At 44.8% G+C, this 12,986-nt stretch overlaps 1 protein-coding gene across 1 annotated transcript in view; it reads right to left on the reverse strand.

Annotated features, from left to right (window-relative positions):
- LOC144605284 (semaphorin-3D-like) overlaps window positions 1–12,986 on the reverse strand; it is a 65,032-nt gene that overhangs the window by 11,178 nt on the left and 40,868 nt on the right. Inside the window, exons 8-11 of the mRNA XM_078420387.1 lie at window positions 2,723–2,837; window positions 2,386–2,452; window positions 1,309–1,453; window positions 115–337 (exon numbers count right to left, since the gene is read on the reverse strand). Coding sequence (XP_078276513.1) covers window positions 115–337; window positions 1,309–1,453; window positions 2,386–2,452; window positions 2,723–2,837 — 550 coding nt within the window. The remainder of the gene's footprint in view (window positions 1–114; window positions 338–1,308; window positions 1,454–2,385; window positions 2,453–2,722; window positions 2,838–12,986) is intronic.

Here is a 12,986-nt window from a genome sequence, read left to right on the forward strand (position 1 = left end):
CGGATGCCTCGGATGCAACAGATATTGTCTGCTGTAGCAGTTATAAAGAGGTTTGTAACAATGAGAATAGACTGTATTTTGAATGATTTTCATTGGAAATGAAAGCTTGCATACCTGTGCCCAAAAATAGAACTGCATGGTGTCCATCCTTGGCCTTGACCCGGTCAACCACAAGCTGGGTGATTCTGTAGCCAACGTTCACTTGGATGAAGACCGGGCTCTTGTTTATGGGGTACACAGCCTTGTACATCAATGGGTGGCTCTTAATGAAGCTGATGACATCATCTGAAAAATCCTTGGTCGACTCAATTGTGGCGTCAAATGCTTTGCTGGGACACTGAAAGGAAGCAAGAGGCAATATTTTACACAGCTTGTTGAGAAGGTGGGCTATTTTTCCACAATAGAAAGGTTACTACATTGGGGGCGGCACATGGTGCAGCGGTAGAGTTGCTGCCTCACAGCGCCGGAGTCCAGGGTTCGATACTGTCTGCATGGGGCTTGTGCTTTGTCCCTGTGACAACGTGGGTTTTCTCCAGGTGCTCTGTTTCCTCCCACATCCCAAAGATGTGCAGGATGAGTTTGCATTCCTTGCTGATTTCCAAAACTTGATCGCCTTCCAGTGTAAAGCGTCTGCAAATGAATATTGCCCATTCCCCGGTACTGCTCATATGAGAGGGGAATAGATAGGGTGACAGCACAAAGTATTTGTCCCAGGGTAAGGGAATCAAGAACCAAAGGACATAGGTTTAAATTGAGAGGAGCAAGATGGGCAATAGTTTCACACAGAGGGTGGTGGGTAATTACAGATTCAGAGAATGAGCCATCAACAGGAACATTACTGTTGTTTCTCTCTCCACAGATGCTGCCTGACCAACTGAGTATTTCAAGTATTTCCTGTTTTTATTTCAAATTTAGTTTCTAATTTGTCTTTAGTTTTAGAGATGCAGCATGGAAACAGTCCCTTCAGCCCACTGAGCGCATACCTACCGTCGATCACCCGCTCACACGTGTTCTACGTTACCCTACTCTCTCATCCACTCCCAACACACTCGGGGCAGTTTACAGAGGCCAATTAACGATTGTCTTTGGGATGTGGGAGGAAATCGAGCACCCGGAGGAAACCCACGTGGCTACAAGGAGAACGTGCAAACTCCATACAGACAGCACCCAACGTCAGGATCAAACCCAGGGCTTTGGTGTTGTGAGGCAGCAGCTCTGCCAGATGCACCACAATGCCACCTTAGTTGTGGCTTGGTATTTTTGCTTTTAGAACATCCAATCCCTGCATTAATGAGTGACTGTACTCACCGTCCCTGGTCTGGGGTAAGGAATCTTCCCCTGGTATTTAACCCAGTGGTGGTCAGGGCTGTCTTTGTGTGTGAAAGGTCCATTAAATGCAGCTTGAATGTCAGCTAGGCTGTATGCACAAATGGCAGAGCCACTGAAAACAGAACTGGGAGAACAAAAAAGTTCTTAAAACATCATTCTCGATTACTGTAGATACAAGGAACTGCAGATGCTTGTTTACAAAACAAGACACAAATTGCTGGAGCAACTCAGTGGGTCAGGCTACATCTCTGGAGAATATGGATAGACAACGTTCTGGTTTGAGGCCTTTCTTCAGACTCTGGTACTTTGGGCTGAAGATGGGTCCAATTCCAAAACATTGTCTGTCCATTTTATTTGTAAACCAGCATCTGCAGTTCGTTGGGTCTTCATTTCTGGAGAACATGGATATTTACAAAAGGGTCCCGACCTGAAACGTCACCTATCCATGTTCTCCAGAGATGATGTCTGACCATTTGTGTTACTCCAGCACTTTGTATCTTTTTTAATTTGCAATTGCTATCGACAAAGTCAATTTGTCTCAGCTATCTACATTAATATTCTTTAGTTTAGTTTAATTCAGAGATACAACGTGGAAACAGGTCCTTCGGCCCACCGAGTCTGCACCAACCAGTGATCCCCTTACACGAGTTCTATCCTACACACTAGGGACAATTTAAAATCTTTACCGAAGCCAATTAACCTACACACTTGTACTTCTTGAGTGTAAGTGTGGGAGGAAACCGGCAACATTTTCACTATAGGAAGGTATAGAAGTGGATACAATTATGACTTTTAAAAGTCATTTGGGAAGATATATGGATAGGAACATTTTAGAGGGCTAAATGCAGGCAAATAGGATTAGCCATCTTGGTCAGCATGGTAAGGTGGGCCGAAGGGACTGGTTCCATGCTGTACACTTCCATGTATTGAAACCATAGAAAGTGAACGATTTACAAATCAAATTCTATCTTTGAATTCAGTATTTATGGTATGTTTATGGTAATCAAACTGCATCAATCTTATACAGTGATGATTGAAATGGCAATGTATGTTTACCTGGAAGATGTGAAGACTCCATAAAACACAGGTAGTTTGTCGATGGTGTTGAACAGATAAACATCCTCTTTGTAAAGACAAGACAACACAAAATAAAAACCTTTGTCCAAAACATCAGTCACAATGAAACCAGGATAAACTGTTCAATTCTGCTCAACATGTATTTGCCAAAATCAAATTAATTCCATGCCTCGTTATTCTGCATTGAACATGACAGTGGAATTTACACGAGCGGATATGTTAAAGTACGTTGTTTAAAGGATGTTTTTATCAACATTTTAAAGTTAACCCTGCCTTTTATTTTCATGATTCGGAACAGAAAATGAACATTACTTACGCAGTTCGTCGAAGTACGTCTGATAACCATCGAGCCCCGGCACAGAACAGATCAGACGGGCTTTCAGAAAGGTGGTCCACTTGTTGATCAAACTCCTCTGGCCTCCCATGTCTTTCTGCAAAGGTTTAGCTTGTGTTATTGAGGAAGAACAATGACGTCATGTTATCAGGGGGGATGGATGATCCATCGCCAACCACAATTCACACCGAGGTCAACAACTGTGATGCCTTACAGTGAGTGCGTAAGGGAAAGTTGTTGGTGCTGATGGGACTCTGCAGAAAGCTAGGACATGGTTGGTGTGTGATGGGTGGGAAAGGGGAAGTGTCAGGAGTTGAGAGTGTTTTATTGTCATATGTCCCGAACTGGAGCAATGAAATTCTTACTTGCAGCAGCACAACAGATATGTAAACATATTACTCTATAAACACCGTAATAAACACCTGAAAAAGTTCAGTAATAGCCACACAAACAATAGTAGTACAAAGACAAAACAGGGCCCCAAAATGTATATAGTTTGGAGCCTATTTGGAGTTTGTAGTGATTGATGGGAAGAAGCTGTTCCTGAACCTGGATGTTACAGTTTTCAGGCTCCTATACCTTCTTCCCGATGGCTGGATTGAAATGCGAGTGTGGCCAGGTCGGTGTGGGTTTCTGATGATGCTTATTATGCCTTAATAAGGCGGCGACTCCAATAGATTCCTTTGATGGTGGGGAGATCAGTACCTGTGATGGGCTGCGGCAGGATAACTAGGCTATTCTCATGTTTTTTAAATTCTAGTGGGCATCTTTCTTTTCCAGCTTTCTCCCCCAAACTCCACCAGTCCGAAGAAAGGTCCCGACCTGAAACATCGCCTGTCCATTCCTTCCACAGATGCTGCCTGACCCGTTGAGTTTCCCCAGCACTTTGTGTTTTGTAAAAAGTAGTAAACAGTGTTTGGGGAAGTGTGGGATTTGCCTGGTACTCACCTTCCATGTCACTATGGAGGTCATTTGGAATATCAGATTCATGCCAGCTCCAAACAGACCAATCCCATCTATCTCTACCCCCCTCGCTTAGCATCTCGTTCAGCATGGACATTGAGGGCCGAATGGCCTAATACTGCGCTGTACTGTTCTATGTTCTCCCCTTTGATTACTAGCTTGGTGGGCATAGGAAGGTTTATGGATGACAATCTATAAACTTCTAAAAATCAGGCTGTAAGATTTTGACAGAAGAACATTATTAAAAACGACTTCATAGTATTAAAGATAACTTTGTGGCAGTGGGTTGAAAAAAAAAAAAATCTTGAGAATATCGGAGCAATAATATTTTCCATCAATCTAATCTGGGAACTTGTCACTCTATTTATTATCAATTTGGATGAAGGAATGAAAAATTGCTTACTCAGGAATGAAGAAATATTGAATAAAAGTGGAGGAATGTTTTGAACTTTGGAGAGTTAGAAATGGTAGAAAATACTCAGGGGTCCAATGCTAAGATCTTTTCTCTGATGGCACCAGTGAAAGGAAATGTTGACAGGGTTGCCTATCCCATCACTACAAGACACAACAACGCAGCCAACATACCATATCCCAATTCTCATCTCCTTTAGAATCTTGCTGGCTCAGTTATAGCTGCAATTTGCCAAAAAAAAACATTGGACTTTCTCTTAGGATAGATAACATGGATAGTTTGATAGACAGGAATGTATAATCGGATTAGCTTTCATAAATCAGTTGTGCGTTAGACTTGTCAGACACTGGACGTAAATGCTTCATTCTGCAATAGTGAAAGAACTAATGATTTTTGATGAAAATAGGAGCACACAACAAGTTTTATTATCTAGAACTCGCTGCGTGTAAGAATGGTGAAAATAGAGGCAATTGGGTTCATTCAGAGTTGGAGAGAGAGTTTACAGGGCTTCACAAGCCAAGAATCAAGACATAAGAGACAGATGTATCAGTAACAGAAGAATGAAATTCTTTATGAAAAGAGCAGAGATATAGAACCAAATGAATTATTCTACAGAGAGCTAGCATGAACCTGCCACGGGTCATAACGGTTTTATGATTCTATTTTGCAAGAATTTACATTTTACAGCAGGAAATTTGGGCAAGAAGTTGGATAACTGTGGTTAGTGATTAGAGGACATTTGCACAGTGACCAGGTCAAACGAAGGCATGGAATCATTACTTTGATGCCTATCTTTGACCATCCCTGTGGTTGTGGAGATCCCCATGCCATTCCTGGCTCTGTAACATTGAATAGTGAAAGCCGACATGAGAATTGGTTGCTCTCCAGTTTCCAAGTATGTCAAGTACGCAACTTGTACAGTCAGTTCAGTGCAATTGGGACTTGTAATGACTGAAACACAATCCACCCACACAGTGAGATCAGAAATTAATGTCAAGTTACTCATTTACATCAGAACTAAGACATCTCAAATGTTGATAATTGACTTGCATATCTAGATGTAATTCTACGTATACAGTCATACTGCAATTTAGATATTCACCACTTTTAGCTGATTTTTAGAAGCTACGAAGTTAGTGTTGAAACTAATTCAGAATGTGAATATCAAAAATTAAAAACTTAGTCCTGATATCTTTATAGAAAAGATATTGACCAATTCTCCACAGTCGGCATATCTATAATTTATGTATACAGTAAACCCTCGCAATAACGGATCTCTATGTAACAGATTCCCCCCCCCCCCCCCCACCCACCCACCTGCTACCCTACCAGCTTGCACCACATGGCGGGAGCTTCTGATAGTGGGAGCGGACAGAGTGAGCAGGATGAATGTGGCGTGAGTACTGGGCCCGCCCCTGGTGAACCATACTGTGAAAAGCTTTGAGTTGTCACCTTCTCCTAGCTAACCATGGTCTATTCTACATTTTCCTTGCTCTTCTCTTTTGATCTCGTTCACTTCTTTATCTCTGTAACCCTCTCCCCTGATGCTCAGTCTGAAGAAGGCTCTCGACCTGAAACATCACCCATTCCTTCTATCCAGAGATGCTGCCTGTCCCGCTGAATTACTCCAGCATTTTGTGTCTTTCAGTTTGTAGTTCATAGTGTTCAATAGCTTTATAGTTCATTATTTCAATAAATTCAACTTGAGATGACAGCACTTCGCTTACAGCAATTACTCACTCTAACGGATCTATGTGAGATCTGTACCTTGGAGCATGGAAAGTTCAGAGATGAGTTATAATGCAGTCAACACAAGGCACTGAGTCGCTGGAGCACAAGATAGTCCATTGAATGTTTTACATTTATTTTGTGACATTCTGGCTCCAGGTTCTCTTTCCAGAGAAGTCAATCACATAGGACTATGGCACGAAATTTGGAGCACATAAAGGAAAATTTATTGTTATTCACAACAGATTTGATTTTCTGGAAACTGGAGGAATTTAAATCTCTTCAGCCACTTGTCAAATGAGACTCATTTGGCCACCACACCTGATGTTGAGCTCTGCAGTTCTGATTCAAAGTAATTCTCCATTGACGTACATGTAACAATCACGGCTGACACTCCAATGCACATCTGAGAGGTCACTGTAATGTTGAAGGTGCTGGAGTCGAACGTCGGTGCAATTGGTGCCATATAACTGTCTTTTGAACATCAGTCCACCTCCAAAGTTTATTCCATTGACTTTAATCAAATGAACTTTGGAGGTGGAGGAGTTGGCTTTGGGGTGATAGTTTTGTCCGGACCAACTGACAATGAACATCTGCACAGCCACCTCGCAAATAAGATGCCACGTGAAGGAGCCAATTACTCATACAGGAGGATGCAAAAGGTCTGATAGCACTTCTGTGAAAAGCAGGGGAGTGATCTGAGTGAGGTGTCCCCCACATCATAAAATAGCAGATTACTTGAGAAAAGTGTCATTGTGCTGTACAGCATGGATTACTGAGAAGGATTACGTGTGGCGGCGCCTAACGGCTGCGGCTCGCTAGCAGTCTGTTTGTCATTTGTCCTTTTTGTTTGTGTGTTGGTGGTGGGGTGTTTTGTTTTGGTTGTGTATGTGGGGGGGGTATGTGTGGGGGGGTGGGGGAAATCTTTCTTTTTTTAGGTCTCTTCCACGGTGCGGCTCGGCCGCGGGGCCTTCCATCGCCCGGTGCGGCTCGGCCACGGGACTGAACAGCGCCCGGTGCGGCTCGGCCGCGGGGCCTTCCATCGCCCGGTGCGGCGCGGCCGCGGGACTGAACAGTGCCCGGTGCGGCTCGGCCGCGGGGCCTTCCATCGCCCGGTGCGGCTCGGCCGCGGGGCCTTCCATCGCCCGGTGCGGCTCGGCCACGGGACTGAACAGCGCCCGGTGCGGCTCGGCCACGGGACTGAACAGCGCCCGGTGCGGCTCGGCCACGGGACTGAACAGCGCCCGGTGCGGCTCGGCTGCGGGGCCTTCCATCGCCCGGTGCGGCTCGGCCGCGGGACCTTCCATCGCCCGGTGCGGCTCGGCCGCGGGACCTTCCATCGCACGGTGCGGCTCGGCCGCGGGGCCTTCCATCGCCCGGTGCTGCTCGGCCGCGGGGCCTTCCATCGCCCGGTGCGGCTCGGCCGCGTGGACTTTCCATCTCCTTGCGGGGGCTGTGCGGGTCGGTCGCCTCGGTAGGGGTCGAGTTGTCTGTACGTGGGAGGGGCATGTGGGAAGAGAGAGGGGAAGATTTTGGCCTCCATCACAGTGAGGGGGTGTTTGGAGTCACTGTGATGGATGTTTGTGTTGGGGTTGTGTCTTGTGTTTTTGTACTGCTGGCTAAGTAATCTCGTTCCGTAAGGAATGACAAATAAAGCTATTTTGGATTTTTTGGATTTTTGGAAGAAGACACAACGTGCTGGAGTAACTCGGCGGGCCAGGCGGCGGGCCAGGCGGCGGGCCAGGCGGCATCTCTGGAGAGTACGGATGAGCGACGTTTCTGGTCGGAACGCTTCTTCAGACAGCACGGAAACAGACCCTTCAGCCCACTTTGGCCTTGCCATCCAGGTTGGCATCAAAGATAGACACGAAATGCTGGAGTAACTCAACGGGACAGGCAGCATCTCTGGAGAGAAACCTCTCGACCCGAAACATCACCCATTCCTTCTCTCCATAGATGCTGCCTGTCCCACTGAGTTACTGCAGCATTTTGTGTCTATCTTCGGTCTAAACCAGCACCCGCATTTCCTTTCCACACATCCAAGTTGGCATACTGGGCTATGCCTCAGTGTCATATATATATATATATATTAGATACACACACACATCTTTCAAAAGTCCTATCCACGCTACAGCTTCCTCTGGCAGTTCATTCCATATATGTATTAACCTCTGAGTAAAAAATATGTTTCTTTAGGATGTTTAGAAAGAGGTGTTAATAGATACATGTGTTTTTACTATTTGCGTAAATGAGATTAACTACAAGTAAATGGCAGTATGCTACCACAACATATTTTTAATGTCCTTCAATTAAAATGTAATTCCTCATCTCTCAACTTCTTTTTAAGATTGCAGAAATACTTCTTGTGGAAAAGCTTTAACAGTTAAAAGTTAAGATTTAAATTAATAAATTATGGCAGCAATTTATTTGCTTCATCGGTGTCACAGTAGCAGACTGAAGGAGAACAGTTTAATATGGTCGAGTGGTTAAATATAATTAAACCAAATCAAACAGCAGACATATGTTGAAAATAACTCCCTACTTGTACCCACTTTCCTTGACTCTTCAATCCACAAATTTTAATATTGGGAGAGGTTCCTGTATCGGGCCTGTTCCTGTGCTGTGCTGTTCTATGTTAGGCCTAGATAGAGTGGATGTGGAGAGGACTTTTCCATTAGTGGTAGAGTCTAGGATCAGAGGGGACAGCCTCAGAATGAAAGGACGGACCTTTAGAATGGGGTGGGTGAATGTATGGGATTCATTGTCATATCATTCTTGATTACTAAGATGTCAAAGGTTATGGGGAAAAGGCAGGAGAATGGGGTTGAGAGGGAAAGCATAGATCAGCCATGATTGAATGATGGAGTAGACTCGATGGGCCGAATGGTCTAATTCTGCTCCAATGTCTTCTAATCTCATGTCCTAATTGCCAAACTAGTTAGGTTGACGTGATTGAGAGCAATTAAAAACATTAAAAAGCAAGTTCAATTGACCACAATTATCCAGGACAGGCAGAAATGTTTAGCCATTATAAAATGAGTTTTATGACATTTCGCAGTTCAAGCATTTGGTGCTCCAGTATTTGAACAAGGACAGGATCCTGCCTGTTTCACCGGGGCTCTGCAAGGTTCCTCTGACATGTGGAAACACTTTAAGACTTCACAAATAACTTACATGGAATGCCAACGACCCTTCACGAGCCTCCGGTGCGGTTCCAAGTTTAGTCCATAAATCTATCCAATATTCCTATCTGCTTGTCCATGACAAAGTACTGAAACAATATATCAGTCACAGAAGTACCACAGTTATTGCAGCTTCTAAAGTACAGTGGACTTCGAAGGAAAGAGGCAGCAAGGGGGGAGGATAAAGATTTTGTGTTTAACATTTAGGTTGGCTTTGGATTCTGATGTTGTTCTTAACCTGTGAATATGTTTCCATTTCTCTGAACATCTTATGAATAGAAATGAGCAGAATTCACCAAGGAATAATTACTGCACTATTTGAAAGTTTGTTGCAGGCTTGGCAAACTAGTGAGTTTGATCCTAGTTGTCCTATCTGAAATTAATTAATAATATTAAAGAGCAAATTCACTTTTGCGCCATGGAGTCAAACAGAATGGACACAGGCCCAACTCCTTTATACTGACCCTGTCTCAGCTTGTGCTCATTGCCCATATTTGGCCCATATCCCTATAAGCCTTTCCTATCCATGTACATATAATAAATGTCTTTGAGATGTTGTTAATCTACCCACATTTACTACCCCCTTCTGGATGCTCATTACATATACCCGCCACCCTCTGTGTGAAAAGGTTGCCCCATAGTTTCCCATTAAATTTTTCCCCTCTCACCTTAAACCGATGCCCTTTAGTTCTTGATTCTTGATAAAAGACTCTGTGTATTCACCCCATCTATCCCCCTCATGATTTGATGCACCTTTGGAAGATCACGCTCATCCTCCTGAGCTTCAAGGAATAAAGTCCTAGCCTGCCCACCTCCTCGCTGTAGCTCAGCCCTTAGGGTCCTCATAAACCTTCCCTGCACTCTTTCCTCCACGTCGCGGGGCTGGAAACTGGAAGTGTCCTGAGCTAATTCTGCTACCACCATCATCTGTTGCAACAAGTGATGGCTCCCACTGATTGTCGCCGGAAGCTTCCGCCCTTTTCAGGACGGACGATGACAGCGATGTCTACATTTGAAACATGGATGATGGACCCGAAAGAAGAAGAAGAAGCACTCTTTCCAAGTTAAGGGCGGTTACTACCGTGAAATGACGCACAAGGGGAAACCTACCGGTTTTAGAGAGAACATCTTAGACTTAAAATATTGAGAATGCTTCGTGACCACCAGGTGTTGGAACAGCTTCTACCAGACGACCATCAGGCTTTTGAACACCACACAACACGATCCTCGACTATGAACTTCGATGGGCATTCTTTGGTTGCATTAAGGACTACTAATGCTTTTTGCACAAGTATTGTGGTTATTAACTTTTTGAACCTTTAGTTTATTGTTTATTATCTATGTGTATTAGTCTGAAGAAGGGTCCCAACCCGAAACATCACCCATCCTTTTTCTCCAGAGATGCCACCTGATCCGCTGAGCTATAAGCCAGAATCTGCAGTTCCTTTCTACTCAAACGTTTTAGTACTTATTGGTGCAATTAGCAAACCAGGGTTCAAAATTGGACAGATAAAGAGTTGATTCAGGAGTTTAGGTACAGGAACAACAAAGGTCAATGACAGAGACCAACCCTCTCTGTCCCAAGGACACCTGGAAGACTTCTGATCCAATGCAACATCAGGCCATCTTTCAGACATGTGGACAGCAAGCCAATACAGTCCTTTGTTGGCTAATGAGGTCCCTCATGGTAGGCTGATCCTGAAGATTAAGATGTTTTGGACCCATGGTGGCTTGGAGGTCTGAATTCAGAACTGGCTTACCCATCAAAGGCAGAGAGCAGTGATGGAAGGGTGTTGTTATGCCTGGAGGCTGAATGCCAGTGGTGTTCCGTAGGGATCTGTGCTGGGATCTCTGTTGTTTGTGATCGAGATCAATGACTTGGAAGAAATGACAATGGGTTGGTTCGTACGTTTGCAAACGACAGAAAATTTGTTGGAGTTGTGAGCAGTAAAGAAGGCGGCCAAAGGACACAGCATGATATCGATCAGTTACGATGTGGGCGGAGAAATAGCAGATGGAGTTTAATCTGGGCCAATGTGAAGTGCTCTGCTTTGGGAGGTCAAATGTAAAGGGAGAATATAGAGTTCATGGCAGGACTCCTAACAGCAGCGAGGTATCGAGGCAACTTGGGATCTAATTCCATGTAGCTATGACTGATGTATGTTTATGTGTTGTCTATGTGCATGTGAGGCAGCTGCAAGTAAGCTCCTCGTTGTTCCTGTACCTCACCATACTCGTGCAGATGATGATAAACTCAACTTGACTTGACATTGAAGACAGTCACAAAATGCTGGAGTAACTCAGCGGGTCAGGCAGCATCTCTGGAGAGAAGGAATAGGTGGTGTTTCGGGTCGAATTCATATAACTGTTTGCATCCATTTATCGCTTTGTTATCACCGCTTCCACGTCCAACAATGGACCGTGCTGCCTGAGCCGCTCAGTTACTCCAGCACACTGCTTCTTAGGAAGTCAGTTCAACGCTGACTAAGTCATAAGTCATAGGAGCAGAATTAGGCCATTCGGCTCATCAATCATGGCTGATCTATCTTTCCCTCGCAGCTCCATTCTCCTGCCTTCTCCCCGTAACTTTTGATGCCCTTACTAATCAAGAACCTGTCAATCTCTGGCTTAAAAATACCCATTGACTTGGCCTCCACAGCCGTCTGTGGCAATGAATTCCACAGATTCACCACCCTCTGACTAAAGACATTCCTCCTCATTTCCTTTCTAAAGGTACGTCCTTTTATTCTGAGGCTGCGCCCTCTGGTCCTGGACTCTCGAGTATTTCAGCACATGGACTGGTCACTGCATGGACCAAGTTAGCTCAGTGCAGGTGATAAATGACATCTCGCTGTTCAGGCAGATGTGGAATTCCGAAAAGGTTGGGGATTATCCCGATTTCTTTTGATCGGCGTAATCAAGAACACATTCATTGGCCGATCATCACATCGCTGCCTCAGAGACGTTTGTCAGTGTTATGACAAAGCATGAATCTCAAAATAAGTCATCGCCTTTGATGTGTTTTTAGGATGTTTCTAATGAATGGGATGAAGCAGCATATAAATGGTATTCTGCATTCCGGGCCTTCACTTTCTTTGGATCAACTGCTATTTTTTCACACTTGTTTACATTCTTATTCTTTCATGTTTTCTTTCAACTCTGCTGTCTCTCGTTATTATTCTCCCAGTGCCCATTGACGTGATCTAACCAAGGCCATAATGGAGAACAGAGACAGATCTGGTGCAAATATGAGCAGACGGCTCTTCAGTGGTAATGAAAGCACTACTTCAGTGCACTGGTTGAAACTGACATCTGTGTACACCCCTTCCCCTCCCTCCCTTTGTCATACTTGCAGAAGGGAGGAGAATGAGATTAATTACGAGGAGAAACCTTCAGGGATGTACCACGAGGAGAAACCTTCAGGGATGTACCACGAGGAGAAACCTTCAGGGGTGTACCACGAGGAGAAACCTTCAGGGATGTACCACGAGGAGAAACCTTCAGGGATGTACCACGAGGAGAAACCTTCAGGGATGTACCATGAGGAGAAACCTTCAGGGGTGTACCACCAGGAGAAACCTTCAGGGGTACAAGGAACTGCAGTTGCTAGTTTACACCAAATGATGGAATAACACAACGGGTCAGGCGGCATCTCTGGAGAACATGGATTGGTGACGTTCCTAGCATTGTCAAGGCATGGTTTGGCAGAAAGACCTGGCGGGTCATGCGGCCGGACTCACAACAACCCAGCGGTCCATGGTCTGTAAGGGGAAGTCACCAAGCCGGCCCCTGCTTGTACCCTGAAGACCAGAGATGGTGAAGACTGTTGCAAGGAGGAAGGCCAGTATGAGTGAACCAGGGTCTTGCCTTCCACACCCCCGGGGCACAAACGTGGACAGGCGAGGAGAGGGATGTCAGTTCGCTGGACGAAGGCAACCTGCCTAAATATTTCATAAACATT

The sequence above is a fragment of the Rhinoraja longicauda genome, chromosome 24 (assembly GCF_053455715.1).
Source record: "Rhinoraja longicauda isolate Sanriku21f chromosome 24, sRhiLon1.1, whole genome shotgun sequence".
NCBI lineage: Eukaryota > Metazoa > Chordata > Chondrichthyes > Rajiformes > Arhynchobatidae > Rhinoraja > Rhinoraja longicauda.